Here is a 13,984-nt window from a genome sequence, read left to right as displayed (position 1 = left end):
GACGCTTCTTACGCGTCATAATTTTTATACCCGGCACTCAGTAGTACATCTGCACCTTCGCGGTGTTTTGTCAAATTTTAAATATTTTCTTCATGTGTCATATACATCTACAAAACTACTCACACCAACACGCTCCTTTAGCTCGCCCCCCTTCCCTAGACCCACACACTGCAGACTCGCGACAGAGGCAGAGGCAGCGCCCGCACACAAAAAAAAAAACAAATATAAGCTGACGGACGGGGTGGGTTAAAAGTCGGCAGAGGCAGAGGCCGAGTGAAGCAGTACCGGGTATAAAACCAAAACATTCAACAACAACATATTTGCTTGTTCTTAAGAAAGATGAAGATATTTATTGCTACATTTGTAATCCAAAGTTAACCTATATCCAAACGATTATTACGAGAAGGCACGATTATTACGATGATTACGGATCCATAATGGGTCCAGGTGAGCTATAGGGGGGGGGGGGGGGGGGGGGGGGGGTGGGGTTATTTCTCTCTCCCCAGCTACCGCCTTAACCTTAACTTACCCAAGATAAACAAGGAAAAACAATACACATTAAATTGTGCTAGTTTTAAGCGTACTTTTATACCCAAAGAAAGAATTAATATTCCGATTATAATTATTATTATTCCTCACTGACTGCACGCTCCATTGTATTGGAACTGGAAGGTGGAAACTGCCTGGCCCTGACGCTGGCGGACACTGGCGCATCGCAGTTGATTGTGGTACTCGCAAGGCGTGGCATAGGTCACCAGCTGATGGTTGCGCAGCACACAGACGGGACGATAGTAGCGCGGGCAGCTATACTCGCAGCTATCTTCATCCTCATCCACGGGATTTTTGGCAGCTTTTAGCAACAGCAACTGCACGTCATCGTCATTGTCATCCTCATCCTCATCCTCCTCCTCTTGCTCCGGCGAATTATCATCATATCCATCGTTATCCATCCATTCCTCCTCCACTGATGTGTGCCTCGTTTGCACCACTTTGCCCAAGGATATGGATTGCTGGGCGATGACAAAGAGAGCTGACAAAAGTAATAAAAAACGCATGTCTGCGTGTGCTTTTGGTGTGTGTGTCACTCGACTAAAGACTGACTGGCTTCCTGGAGTCGTACGTTCCTAAACTTAAATGCTTCTTACTCGTAAATACGACAACACCATTTGCTGTAGCACCCACAGTTGTGCAAATAGTTGTATACTATGACGAAGTTCGTGATAAAGCTGCTTAAGACTGTATAGAGAACATGAATATTCAGTGTATCAAGGTCAGAGGCACACTGTTGTCTGTCGTCTTAGATTACAACATGAATATACCTGAAGGAGAACAAAAGCTTTGGCTCCACAGAACTCTTGGAATGTATTTTTGCAGACGAAGAGCTTTGAGCTCGTATTCAAAATTAAAATATAAAAATACTAAAAGATAATAATTCAAATTTGTGGTGTGTGTGCGTATCTATATCTCATCCATGTAGCCATGCTCGTAAGCGTGACGCACTACCTTGAAGATCTCATGGTTGGCCACGTCGCCGCCAATGTCGAGCGACAGCTGATGGAAGGACGGACTATGCATGTCCGTCTCAAAGAGCCTGGAGAGCTCCGCACAATCGGTTTCATTGCTCAGCAGCCAGGGCAGGAAATGCATGACGACCATTGCCCCATAGAAGGCGTACCGCTTGAAGTGAGCCTCGAAGCGCTCAAAGCTGTGAGTACAAGAAATAATTAGTGCCAATGGGGTGTTCCATTACACCCACCTATAGTCGGAGAGCAGCTGCTGCACCCGTTCTTCGGTGAGCACATCCTGGTTACGCTGCAGCACCAGCTCCAGCATTTCGATCATTTTCTTGTGGTACTTCTTCAGAAGATCGGCGAAAATAACCTCACGCTCGTCGGAGGGCGTGTTCATGTACATGAAGAAGCTGAGATCTATGGCCGTGGTGCTGAAGCGCAGCTCCTGGAAATCGATGGCCTTGATGTTGTCCACCGTGCCAGCGTCGTCATAGTGGAAGAGCACATTATTCCGGTTGTAGTCGCCATGCAGGAATGTGCAGAAGTGGCTGTCCGGCTGTGACTCATCGAAGGACGAGGTGCGTATACGCTCCATGAGCAGTGCTGGCTGGGCAAAGTACTTCCCGCGCAGTCGTCCCAGGGCTGCGGCAAAGCCCTCATCTTTCTGCGGCACCAGTAGCTGCTCCTTCTGGCGATCGTAGAACCCATAGAAGCGGTCAAAGGCTACGCGATAGAGCACTTCAAAGATGCCCTTGCCCGTGCTGCTGACAAATGACATTGGCACCACACCAGAGCGCAGGCGCTCGTACACTTGCGGCTGCAGGATGCGCGTGGCATAGCCGAGGGCATGGAAGGGGCCAACCAGGCCAACCATAGCCTCCAGTTGATCACGGCGCAGAACGAGGCGAGGACCCAGCTCGTAGCCATCTTCCTTGAGATGCTTCAAAGCTAGCACTGACTCGCAGCTGGAGCTCAGTCCTGAGAAGTCATAATAATTCGGTCACACAATACACAATATTGCGGCCGGACCTTACCATCGATTTGTCCGTATCGGGCGGCATAGGAGCGCGGCACCCAACCGGTGACCACATCGCTGCTGAGGTGGCTGCTGCGCAACAGGTGCTCGTAGGCGGGCAGGATCTCGGCGTAGGCGAACACCTCGTTGGCGAACTGAATGTACGAGTTGCTCGATTTCCGGAACTGTTCCGTGCCCTTCATGAACTTCACCAAAACCACCTCCTTCTGCTTTCTATCGGCTATCTCCAGCTCCAGCTGCACGTTGTACAGGGCGGACATGAACCCGTCCAGGCCAGTGGAGCATTCCACGCTGTGCGACACCAAGGTCGCACCCGATCCAAAGTACTTAAAGATGTCGTACACCAAGTACCGCTCAATGTAGTCCAATTGCTGTTGACTGGTTGACATTTTGACTGTTCTCCTGCAATTGAATAAGTTCAGTGTCCTATTCTTGATTCTTTTTGTTTCCGTCAGTTGTTTGACCCCTCTTGCACTCTCTCTCACACACACCCTTACGTTGTTGCAGCGATACTGGCGATCAGAAGGCGACTGTTGAATCTAATTGGAGCGCTGGTTTTATATGCGTGTACACATACACGAGTGTCCCACCCCCTTTAGCATCCAATGATGTTGATCTAATGGAATTTAATCAAGATACACGTAAAGGCATAGGGACCTCCACGGAGAGCAACAACAATTTGGAGCGTTTGAATATATCACAGCTGTGTGTGACGTGACTATCAGACTATCGCCTATCGTTTGTCGGCATTGCAATTGTCTGGCTTGTTCGCTTTTACGAAAATTAAGAAGTAAACTAAACCGATATAATATTTAACTGAATTTTTGGTGGCGGAAATAGCCAATTTTCAAGTAATTGTTGTCATAATTGTTGTGACGCGTGACTGATGCAGCTGTGACTTAGAAATACTCGTGACAGGTAGCAGATGAGCATTGAACTCCCCAGCCCTGGTGTGTGTGCACATAACAATAACACTGTGAGCCGCTTCCAGATAGTTATCTTTATTAATCATATTGTCGGGTGCAAAAGTCTTAAGTAACACAATGGGTAAGTCATTTATGTGGCCCAGGGGAAAACATTACCCAAAACCGACTACTCTCGTTGTCATCAGCGCCTTGTTCCTCCCCTCCCAATTGGAAGCAATGACGCTCTAAGATTTTGTTTTTATTTAAAAATGTTAAATTACAAAAAAGTTTGTATCACAATTAGTATTATTTTTGTTTCATCCATTTTCGCTGTCGCTGTGGTTTAATAGAAAAGTTGTAAATTCAATGGATCGATTGCGATCGATCGTGTGATGAAATCGGGGGGAATGCAAAGGTGCCATCCAGCCTCCCTGCCGCCCAGCATAATTCAATGGGCATGTCGTCGCTTGCCTGTGTTTGTTATTGGGAAGAGGGAATTAGTGAAGCAAGGGATCGGGATGCTGCTGCTGCTGGTTGCTACTCACGACCATTACAGTGGCGTCCGTAGAAACCGGGATGGCACTTGCACTTCTTGTTCGTTATGCAGGTGCCGTTGCGGCACTTGCAAATGGAGCGTTGCTTGCGTCCTATCTCGCAGTGCATGCCGCTCAGTCCGGTCGTGCAGCGACACATGTTGTTGCCGATGCAGCGGCCTCCGTTCTGGCAGGGAATCACGCACTTGGCTGTAACACACAGGGCCGCAGAAAAAATGGGACTGTCAGTCACACACACACACACACACACAGAGGATAACATTTACTCACAGTACTCGCAGTGCAGGCCATAGTATCCCTTGGAGCACTGGCATTTGTCCTTTTGTATGCACTTGCCGCCATTCAAGCACTTCTCCTTGCAAATACCTGAAGAGAAAACACACAGAGTGACCACCAATGAGTAACATATTCCATTTGAATCTTCTTCATTTGCAGCCGCAATGCTGAGAAGCGTCCTCTTTTGTCCGGAAACTCGTCTACTGTCCGTGCGATGCCTCAGCAACATAAAAGCATCATCCTCCTCAGCAGAATCTGAAGATGGAGCTGACAAACCTTTGCGTCCCCGTGCCAATGCCCTGACCGATGAAATAATACGCGTCGATCATGCCGGAGAACTGGGCGCCGATCGCATCTACGCCGGACAAATGGCTATACTGGGGAGCGGACCCATGGGCAAGACTATTGGACATATGTGGGAGCAGGAGAAGTGTCATCGTGCCCAGTTCGAGCAGCTCATCCAGCAGCATCGAGTCCGTCCCACAGTCATGACGCCCATCTGGAATGTGGCCGGATTTGTTCTGGGCGCCGGTACCGCTTTAATGGGCGAGAAGGCGGCCATGGCCTGCACCGTGGCAGTAGAGACGGTCATTGTGGAGCACTACAATGATCAACTGCGTCAGATTATGGAATCCCCAAATCCCGACAAGGTAGGACATCTTATTGTTTTTTTTTTTTTTGGACTAAATCGATGCTGAATTAACTGCAGGAACTGCTGGAGACAATCACAAAGTTTCGGGACGAGGAGCAGGAGCACCACGACACCGGAATCAATTGCGGGGCAGAGCAAGCGCCCTTCTACCAGGCAATGACCGAAGTCATCAAGTTCGGCTGCAAGACTGCCATTGCCATTTCGAAGAAGATCTAAAATATACGTTTCCACATTTTGTAAATACTGTGCTCAGAATAAGGACCGAAAGTTATCTGTCTGTCGTCTACCCTCTACAAAGTACCATGTCTACGCACCCTACGCCCCACGCTCCACGCTCCACGCTAAGCATTAAAGATAGACTGAATCGTTAAATTGTTGCAGCAAAGTGTACTTACCACCTTCGCACTGGGTGCCCTGATAGCCCTCCGGGCAGGTGCAGACGGACGGCGCCGTGCAGTTACCACCGTTGAGGCATTGTGGGAAACAGAAGGCCGTCTCGCAGTACATACCAGTGTAGCCCACATGGCACTTGCAGATGTGATGCTCGTTGCAGTAGCCATTCTTGCCGCACTTCAAACTGCATTCTGGATCGGGAGCTTAAGTTTTTTTAGTTTAGTTCCATCGTTCACATTACAACACTCAACATAACATTCAACATAAATTGCTGAGAGCTAGTCCCTCAAATTAAATAGAGCAGCACTTAAACAGCAGCCCCACGCGCAAAGGACAAAGTAGCGTACGACAGTCAGGGGAGATGAATGTACATATATGGGCATAATGGATGATAGATTCAAAAGCGTTTTGGGCATGACAATATTCGAATGAACCTTTCTAAATGTAAATCTCATTCGAATTTAAAATTGAAAGGAGTGATTTTAAAGATAAAAGTACAGCAGGAAAGATATTTCGGCTTTATCTATGTTTATCTTTCCGACATATAAGTCTCTCTGCTGTTTATTTCTACGAGCACTAACTCTTCAAATTCAAGTACTTCTTACTGTGATATCCTTTTAAGAACAAACTTAGGCATATATAGACTCAGGAAAATGGATGGGGTTGGGTTGCTAGTAGATTGAAGTGGCTTTAAGCTTAAGACATGGCGAAGGCGATAGATATTACAAGGAGCGGAATGGAGAATGGCATTCGAAGTAAATGTGAGATGGTGGTGGTGATGGCAAGCATTGGGATCTACATATGTGATGCATGCCTGGTGTGGATATTTGTCTATTCTAGATACTACAATTACACTAGATAAAAAGCATTTTGGTTGATATATCATATACACTACCTTGCAAAGTTGTTAGTGAAGTAGGGTTGGAAGCGTCTATATCATACACACCTCTATGGGCGCATTCCTTTTTGAAGTTGAGGCGAATGGGTGTGCCTGAGAGCGGCTTGTTGTTGCGCGTCTGGATCTTGAGACCCACATTGAAGGAGGCGGTGCCCGAGCTGTTGCCAGTGCAGGGCAGGAATATGCTAAAATCTAGCTTGGAGTGAGGTTCGTTTGCCGGATCGGATCGGTTTGCATGACCTGGCCCCCGTTGTACGTGAGCCGTGGAACATGAATAACTTACTTTTTTGCTCCTGCGGTATCCGTCCGCTCTTGCGGATCGACAGCGTTGGCGCCTTCAAGATGCTGTCATCCATCGTCTGCAGCCGATCAAAGTCATAGAAGTACCTGCGTCTGCCCGACTTCCACGTAAAGTTCACGTAGTTCACCTCGGACGGTATCACCAGGAAGTTGTACAGGGTCGTGTCCCGCAGGTCGTTCGTCACCAAGCTATTGTGTATGGCATAGATGCGATCCGAGTAGCCCTGCGGAAAGTAAAGAGCTACAAGGGCCAAGGCGGATTCATGGATCCATTTCAGTTTGATCTTTCCTGGGAAGGGGCGGGACATGCTCACCGCTTAGCATCTTTAGCTGCTGCTCATTGATCCACAGCGAGATGCCGTTCTCCTCCATACGATTGTGGCGATTGTTGCCGTTCCCATTCCCATTGCCGTTGCCGCCCTGCTGTTTCTTCCTTTGGCCCCGGCGCGGTCCATGGCCAATGTTCGCCTCGTTCTCCGTGAAGCTGTCGATGCCGTCACTGGTGTTACTCCCGTGATTCTCCTCCGAACTCGACGAGTCAGCTCTTCTGTTGTTGCTGTTATTGTTGTTGTTGTTGCTGTTGCGATTGTGGTGCTGCCGACACTCGAGTTGTCCGATGCAGAGCAAGGTATGCACAATCAGCACCAGATAGAACCACTTGACCAGGCACCCAAAGCTCTGTTGTGTCATATTTCCCTCCTTCTATGCAAGAGCCAATGAAAACAAACAATTGGAAAATTAATAAGAATGATGAAGCTATCTGGCAAATGGGTTCCCTATCCAGGCACTGCCAGCTCCTACATCCAGGCCGGGCAAGTGTTTGTTTATTTTTCTTTTTGCCATATTTGCAGACCCTCCAGTGAGCTATTTGCGTTTCGGATTCGTTACTGTGGGTTGGGCAAAAGATTTATATTTGTGGAGCAAGCACTGAATACTGCTATACCCATAAGAATCATTAGGTCCATAAAGGATGGAATGATGAGTCTCCAAAAGATGGTTATATCAACGCAGGCATTTATGCGTGTATTTATTTATGCACAATTTAGACCGGAAACGAATTTTTCTGGATGTTACAGAGATCTACACTAAATCTAGATTATTGAATATGACCTCTGTGTATATTCGTCATATAAATAATCTAATTTCTGCTTGTCTAAATATCCATTAATATTTTAATAGAATAGAGATTAATGTCACTAATTTCTCACACAATGTACGAGCATACGAGGCACTTCATTGTACACAATATAATAGCCCCAACTCCAGCTGCAGACTTCAGATGCCGAAGAGCGAGAGATAAGAGCGGAGGGTGAGAGGGTTCGAGTGTGAGAGAGCAGGTACAAAGTTGTTAGCACTTTGGCTGGTGTGAAGTTACCCAAGTCAACGACGAGGCCCTTCAGACAGAAGGCCAGACGATGCAACGCACTAACGACAAGTGAGTGGACAGACGGGCGGACGGACTGAAGGAGGAGGAATAAACGGGCTGGGGACAGCAGCAGTGCGGACCAAGCGATCGATCGAGCAGCCACTAATCGTTGTCTGCCCATCACGTATGAATGGGTTGAGGATGAGGATGAAGCGAGAGAAAAACATTGATGGGCAAGAAACAAGTTAAGCTGTCTTAATAAGATCAAACATGGCGATTATGGGGAATTACTTGGAGATAATGAAATCTGCCTGGCCTTAGCCAGTACCAACCAACTCTACACAGCGGATGGAGAGTGGAGAATGGAGATGGGATAAATCTTTAGGGAGTAAAGAGTGGAGTGTGCGACTGACTTACTCCCAGGGAAATGATTTGATTAAGTGAACTAATTGGTATTTCCCAGAGCTCTGGAGGGCTCCACCCACGTAATTGAATTGTTGGGTAGTTTCGTCTTGGGGTGGACTCATCCAGTGATTGTACACGGAAATGCTTGGGCACATACATTTATACGCACACTTATGTATGTACATCCGTGCATGTGTATGTAATTAATCGTACAACGCAATATACGATTATTGGGATGACACAACCTGAACGGGACCCACGACAGTGGTGCGATCGAGATCTGATTTGGATTCGGCCCCAATTCCATCATTTGTTTTGAAATTATTTTATTTATATTTCTAACTAATTAAAGCTCAAATGATAAGGGGTCAATGGTCACATCTGAATCCAAATTGGAATCAAAGCTACAATAATAATGTGAAGGGAAAACAAAATCGCAATGGGAAATCCAACGGTTTTTTAAAAGATGATTGGACTGATCGGTAAAGATATTTCGCATTCCCAAATCTCGATTGTAGATGTCTTTGATCTCCATTCAAGTGAAAGGGAAATTGCACAAAAATTTGTACATATATTGATATGTGTGTACATACAAATGTACATACGCCTTGAAAGTAACGGTTATGTATATACCACAGATTTAAGGCAGATATCATGTATCCATGTGCCATGTCGGTGTGGCAGCAGCAGATCAGGTGCAAACGCACCTTCAGAGTAGCAGAAGGATAGGTAGAGGGGGGAAGACTATTATCAAACCCCATATCTGGTCGATGGAATGAAGATCTTCATCTTCCGTGAGACGATGTTTTGTCGTCAACGATGTAATTGCTTCAGGGCAGAGGGGAGCACCCAGAGTCAGTTTGGTCGGACAACAAGACAAAAAGGGACACAGATTAACATTTTAGCGTGAAAGCAACAAAAACAAAAGACACCAACAGAAGCAGCGGGACCCAGCGACAGCAGTAGCCAAGTAAATGCCCAAGGTATTTGAGATGAAAGGTAAGATCTCCTTTACGACAAAGAGAAGGAGCCAAATAAAATATGCATTAAATGTTCTGATGGGGAAAGGCAGAACAGTGGTAAATTGTCAAAAAAATCTATGCTAGCCGGAGGGAAGGATCGAATTTGTACCTTCGATTAAATATACCTTGGGCAGCAGTAGCAGTCAAAGCAGTGCAGCAGCAGAGCAGACACAAAAGCAGATGAAGAGAGGGAGAGGAAGAGGGTGAGGCAGAGACAGAGAGCCAGAAGCAGAAGCAGCTACAGCAACAACAATTTGTTAGCTCTTTACGATTATTGCCTTTCTCACACCTTATTACCAGGAAAATAAAGAAGCAGGCAACAACAAATAGGCGACGATGAAATGTGAAAATAAAAAGAAACACAAAACACGGCACAAGATACGTACAACAACAACAAATAAGTAAATAAATAAAAAACGAGAACAAGAAGCTGCCCTCCTGTCCTTCTGGTCAGTGTGACGTCCAGTAGGAGCAGCAGGAGCGTGCGGGAGTTGGAGAGGAAGGGACACGTTAACCGACAGACACTCCAAATCGAACCATGCCCGACAGGTACATGGCCAGGCACCTTCTTGACAGCGTGAGGGGCGAAAGGGCAAGGGCTAAAAGGATTTCAAATGCATATCCATACATACAAAGAGGACAGAAGGGGCCACGAGAGACAAACAGGGACAGAGAGTGCGAGAGAGGACAATCGGCAAGTGCTGATCAACGAGAGCATGGAATGGAGTCTCTTGGACCGGGCCGGGTCGGGGCTATGCTACCGATTTAAATGATGTCCGTGCAGAGGCAGCAACAACAACTCTTGCAGCTCTGTTTGCTTAATGAACCAACACACACACACACACACACACACATACATATGTACACAAATACACCAACAGACGCTGAGAAACACCAAGAAAAACCACCTTCAGCAAATAAGCAGACAGGACGGCAACAGTCGACACATGGATACTCTTGCCAAGTCCAGCAGCAGCCCAATGAGATATATGGGAGATATGAGAACTTGGTTGACGCTTAGACAACGACAAGATGCTTCAATGATGCATTTGCAAAGGCTCGGAACAGTAATGATCACCGGATCAGTACCAATTGAATGGACATGTCCATGTTCTCTGAGATGCCCTCGCGTCACATTGCCACCAGAAGAAGGAGAGGTAGACAACAAGCAGATAACAACGACTGTCTCCAAGTGGGCTCAAGTACCGCTGTCGACGATGCGGACGGCAGACGGCAGACACAGACGACCACGACGACGACGACGATGAGGGCTAAGAAGGGAATGCGAGACACGCAGGCTGGCCAAGACGGACCGTCAAGAGGACAGACGATGGGCAGCAGTGGCAGTAGAAGCTACTTCACAGAAACAGAACTCTGATTCTGACGATGCGATCGTGTTTCTTCCCGTTGGTGCATGTATTTGTATATGTATCTCTCTGTGTTTCTGTGTCTCTGTGTGTGTGTGTGAGGTGAAGAGGAAAGCAAATCCAAGTCCCGTGGTGGCGGAGTGGAGTGGAGCAGAAGGAGTGTTTTGCACACCATTCCATTGGCATCCGCCCGAGCACCGGTTCCCAGTTTCCCCAGTTCTCAATTTCGATTGCATTACATCCAGGAGACCCCCCCCCCCCTCCTGCTCCTGCTCCACCGCCTCATAGGCAGCAACTTCAAACGTTGTTGGACAATGACTTTCACGCCTTTTAAGCGCGCCAAAACAGAAAACACCACCAACACCAATGCACGGAATGGCACCACTACTGCAGAAGCAGCAGGCAGCAGGCAGCACCAGAAAGAATGACCAGGCGGCAAAGGCGGCAACCCAGATACACTACTTCACCCAGCATCACTAGCTATGTATGTAAAGTGGAATCCAGCGGAGAGAGAGGATATGACATCCATTACAAGTATTGATCAGACCGATCACTGATCACTTTCAGGTTTCCATTCACACACACACACACACACACACACACAATAATTGATTGCTCTCATTTTCAATATCAATTTCGATCGCCAATCACTTAAGTCTTTGATTTCGGTAAGTGAGGCAATTGGAACATCACTGTTTAAGATGAAGAGTAGAAAGAAGCGGAACAAAAGGAGAGAGAGGATTGCAATTAAACAATCAATCCAATTGCCAATTCTCATGTTCAGCTTCTTTTCCCCGCCGCTCATCTTGCCATTCCCGAGAAGTTCTTATCGCTATTTCGCGTGAATTTCAATTTTGAGATTTGCTTAGTTGTGCGCGACTGTCGAGCATGATTGACTGCGGATGTACCACCTCATCCACACATCCAAGACCTGTGCGTATGACGGTACATAGTATATGTGGATCCATTATTGTTACACATGCCGTTTATTGAAAACAAAACAAATTTCAACACATCATCCGGGATTGGGATTCGGATTGGGTTCACTAGGAAAGGTTTCGCTTTTGGCCAGTCTTCTGGCCTGCACTCGTTTGAAAATTTCGAATTCGTATCAAGCGTTTTTGGGAACATTCTACATACTCGTGGTTGTCTCGGTCCCGGGTAGTAGGCAATAACGGTAGGTTGCTGCTTGCTTGAATAAGCCTCACTTGACCGCCGTTGTGCGGGTAAAACTGACAAAAAAAAAACCAAGTAGAAAAAAACAAACGTAAACTAAGGAACTACAACAATTAGTGCGGCAATGCAGCCGAGCTTGAGGTGGAGAAACCCGTTGCAAGGTTGCACAGCAGTGAAATGATCGAATTTATCGAAATGATCGATAAGCTATACCGTCAGGGCCTCGTACATATACCAAAATATACCATTGCATCTTCAAAATATACCGAAAACATACAGTATTCTTAAATCGGATTCCTCGATTTTGATGTTCTATATAACATTACTAGCTACTTAAGAGTCTTAGCGCTAAAACTATCATTTTATTCGATTTTTTAATAAATTCTGCACAAGATTGGCTAGTTTTTAAGACCCTTCTATATTGGATTCATTGCAAAATAAGGTTACAACTTCTTACCAACCTTTTGTGGTGGTGTGGCAAGGCCGGCTAGCCAGTCATCCCAGGGCTGGGTATTTTCCGAGCCCTCAGGTTGCTCAATATATCTCGTACAAATACTGCAAATAAAACGACAATTCAAAAAAAAAACGAACGGACTTTACACGCTAATGGACGTACATCTCTTCGACACAGACGTGGTCCAGGTTAAGGTGTCGATGGTCTACCTCTGACGTACCCACGCTACTGCAGATTAAACCAAGTTCAAGGGCATGGCATGATCTGGGCTGGTTGCCGCTCTCATTAATTTGGGGGTGTGGGTGAGCTGGCTCCTGGGTCAATATCCTTAATACCTTAAGCGCTGCAGAAAAATCGTTTAACGTCTTGATCCCCATTCAAGCCAGATGGATGTGTTTAAGTTGCCAGCATGTGCTGTGTGCCATCTATGCATCTACATATGTACACAAATATTCACCCAACCAATAAGAAGTCGTTTTTGTTTAAAGGAAAAATACATTGATTGTGTAGCTATTTTCATTTTTCTTACGAATACACGCATAACATTTTAGTTAAATACATTTACAATTGAAAATTTTCTCTACTTTTTGGGGGAAAACGAAATCGACATTACAATTACACGTGATCCGGCATCATACGAACTAATCAGTTAAATATAACATACATACATATACAAATGAATTAATTCAAGGAACTAAAAAAAAAAAGAAAAAAAATAATAGTTTAGAAGAAGTTTGTTATCCTTAGGTTCATTAGCTTATTAATCATACATAAATTATGGTTTTCTTCTAATAATATCGTTTTTTTGCAGCTTGCGGATTAGGGCTCACTGTTACATAGATTACATACTCGTAGTACATAAATATACATATATCGTAAAAGTGTAAATGTAAATGTAAATGTTTAGCTTTAAAACTGATGTTGAAAATACAATATACATACATCAAAAATCGATAATAGGCACATACAAAGCAATGACTAAATCAGAAATATCAGATATATATGTATATGTGTATATATAAATATATATATATATGTATGTATATGTGTTTATATAATTATATATATATACCAAATAATTTCATATCATCATTTCGTACCGTTATGTTACCAAACCCGCTGTTATCCGCACACTAGCTCCAACTAGTACATTCAGGTGGATCGGTTTTCGGTTTCGGTTTGTGTTTGTGTCGTGTAGTGTTAGTTTATGTTTATGTCCGTCTGTGTGTGTGTGTTCACGTTTAAAGTTTCATGTTCATATTTATGTTCATGTTATCCGGTTATAACAATTTCTCCGAGCAGTACATAATGTACAATACACAGAGCTCGATTAGATAAATGAAATACAACTACTGTATATGTAAGTATATCCTAAAAGACAGTCTTGTTTCCTATGTGCGTGTTGTTCTGTATGTGTGTGTGTGTGTGTATGTGTGTGTTGAGTTTGTTTGTGCTTATGTATATGGGAAAGTATATATATATATATATATTTGATGTACGTATTTACTGCAATAGAGAATACATACGTCCGATACAATCGGTTATCCTTATACACAATCATTAACAAACAGAAACTTAATAAATTAATGAAGAATCCAAAGTTAATTTCATTATATTCTTTTTTTTGTACATAATTGTGTATGTGTGGGTAGTATGCGTGCGTGTTACG

The 13,984-nt window shown here is 45.1% G+C and overlaps 4 protein-coding genes across 10 annotated transcripts; 1 reads left to right on the top strand and 3 right to left on the bottom strand.

Annotated features, from left to right (window-relative positions):
* Window positions 1–563: 563 nt before the first annotated feature.
* LOC117588333 lies at window positions 564–1,215 on the bottom strand. The gene has a single exon (XM_034279544.1). It carries the CDS (start codon window positions 1,053–1,055, stop codon window positions 636–638), a length of 420 nt encoding a protein of 139 aa, XP_034135435.1. The 5' UTR covers window positions 1,056–1,215; the 3' UTR covers window positions 564–635.
* Window positions 1,216–1,343: 128 nt separating this feature from the next.
* LOC117588329 lies at window positions 1,344–3,242 on the bottom strand. 3 transcript variants are annotated; one of them, XM_034279534.1, is made up of 4 exons: window positions 3,039–3,242; window positions 2,546–2,949; window positions 1,757–2,489; window positions 1,344–1,705 (listed from the first exon to the last, which is right to left on the bottom strand). In XM_034279534.1, exons 2-4 carry the CDS (start codon window positions 2,934–2,936, stop codon window positions 1,459–1,461), a joined length of 1,371 nt encoding a protein of 456 aa, XP_034135425.1. In that variant the 5' UTR covers window positions 2,937–2,949; window positions 3,039–3,242; the 3' UTR covers window positions 1,344–1,458. The 3 variants fall into 3 exon arrangements, with proteins under 3 accessions (XP_034135425.1, XP_034135424.1, XP_034135426.1); XM_034279533.1 differs by having other exon boundaries at window positions 2,546–2,946; window positions 3,039–3,241; XM_034279535.1 differs by having other exon boundaries at window positions 3,045–3,241.
* A 237-nt stretch (window positions 3,243–3,479) lies between these two features.
* LOC117588331 (5-demethoxyubiquinone hydroxylase, mitochondrial) lies at window positions 3,480–5,306 on the top strand. The gene is made up of 3 exons (XM_034279542.1): window positions 3,480–3,594; window positions 4,442–4,932; window positions 4,992–5,306. Exons 1-3 carry the CDS (start codon window positions 3,591–3,593, stop codon window positions 5,148–5,150), a joined length of 654 nt encoding a protein of 217 aa, XP_034135433.1. The 5' UTR covers window positions 3,480–3,590; the 3' UTR covers window positions 5,151–5,306.
* On the bottom strand, window positions 3,768–12,013 carry LOC117588330 (protein shifted). 5 transcript variants are annotated; one of them, XM_034279538.1, is made up of 8 exons: window positions 11,826–12,013; window positions 6,840–7,227; window positions 6,509–6,766; window positions 6,223–6,417; window positions 5,330–5,530; window positions 4,277–4,372; window positions 3,998–4,195; window positions 3,768–3,923 (listed from the first exon to the last, which is right to left on the bottom strand). In XM_034279538.1, exons 2-8 carry the CDS (start codon window positions 7,213–7,215, stop codon window positions 3,901–3,903), a joined length of 1,347 nt encoding a protein of 448 aa, XP_034135429.1. In that variant the 5' UTR covers window positions 7,216–7,227; window positions 11,826–12,013; the 3' UTR covers window positions 3,768–3,900. The 5 variants fall into 5 exon arrangements, with proteins under 5 accessions (XP_034135429.1, XP_034135427.1, XP_034135430.1 ...); XM_034279536.1 differs by having other exon boundaries at window positions 6,840–7,224; XM_034279539.1 differs by having other exon boundaries at window positions 5,330–5,518; window positions 6,840–7,224.
* Between the last annotated feature and the right edge of the window lie 1,971 nt (window positions 12,014–13,984).

Source organism: Drosophila guanche, unplaced genomic scaffold (genome assembly GCF_900245975.1).
Source record: "Drosophila guanche unplaced genomic scaffold, DGUA_6, whole genome shotgun sequence".
In the NCBI taxonomy this organism is placed as follows: domain Eukaryota; kingdom Metazoa; phylum Arthropoda; class Insecta; order Diptera; family Drosophilidae; genus Drosophila; species Drosophila guanche.
The sequence above is the reverse complement of the archived record's forward strand: the minus strand, read 5'-3'. Positions and strand labels throughout refer to the sequence as shown.

Bases quoted from the DNA above. Each gene is read 5' to 3' on its own strand.
- LOC117588333 (XM_034279544.1), bottom strand. From the start codon at position 1,055: ATGCGTTTTTTATTACTTTTGTCAGCTCTCTTTGTCATCGCCCAGCAA.
- LOC117588329 (XM_034279534.1), bottom strand. From the start codon at position 2,936: ATGTCAACCAGTCAACAGCAATTGGACTACATTGAGCGGTACTTGGTG. The intron at 2,490-2,545 runs GTAAGGTCCGGC...ATGACTTCTCAG, and splicing joins CCGATACGGACAAATCGATG to GACTGAGCTCCAGCTGCGAG. The intron at 1,706-1,756 runs GTGGGTGTAATG...TTGTACTCACAG, and splicing joins CAGCTGCTCTCCGACTATAG to CTTTGAGCGCTTCGAGGCTC.
- LOC117588331 (XM_034279542.1), top strand. The intron at 4,933-4,991 runs GTAGGACATCTT...AATTAACTGCAG, and splicing joins AATCCCCAAATCCCGACAAG to GAACTGCTGGAGACAATCAC.
- LOC117588330 (XM_034279538.1), bottom strand. From the start codon at position 7,215: ATGACACAACAGAGCTTTGGGTGCCTGGTCAAGTGGTTCTATCTGGTG. The intron at 6,767-6,839 runs GTGAGCATGTCC...TGGCCCTTGTAG, and splicing joins GCAGCTAAAGATGCTAAGCG to CTCTTTACTTTCCGCAGGGC. The intron at 5,531-6,222 runs GTAGTGTATATG...AAAAAACTTAAG, and splicing joins TTCACTAACAACTTTGCAAG to CTCCCGATCCAGAATGCAGT.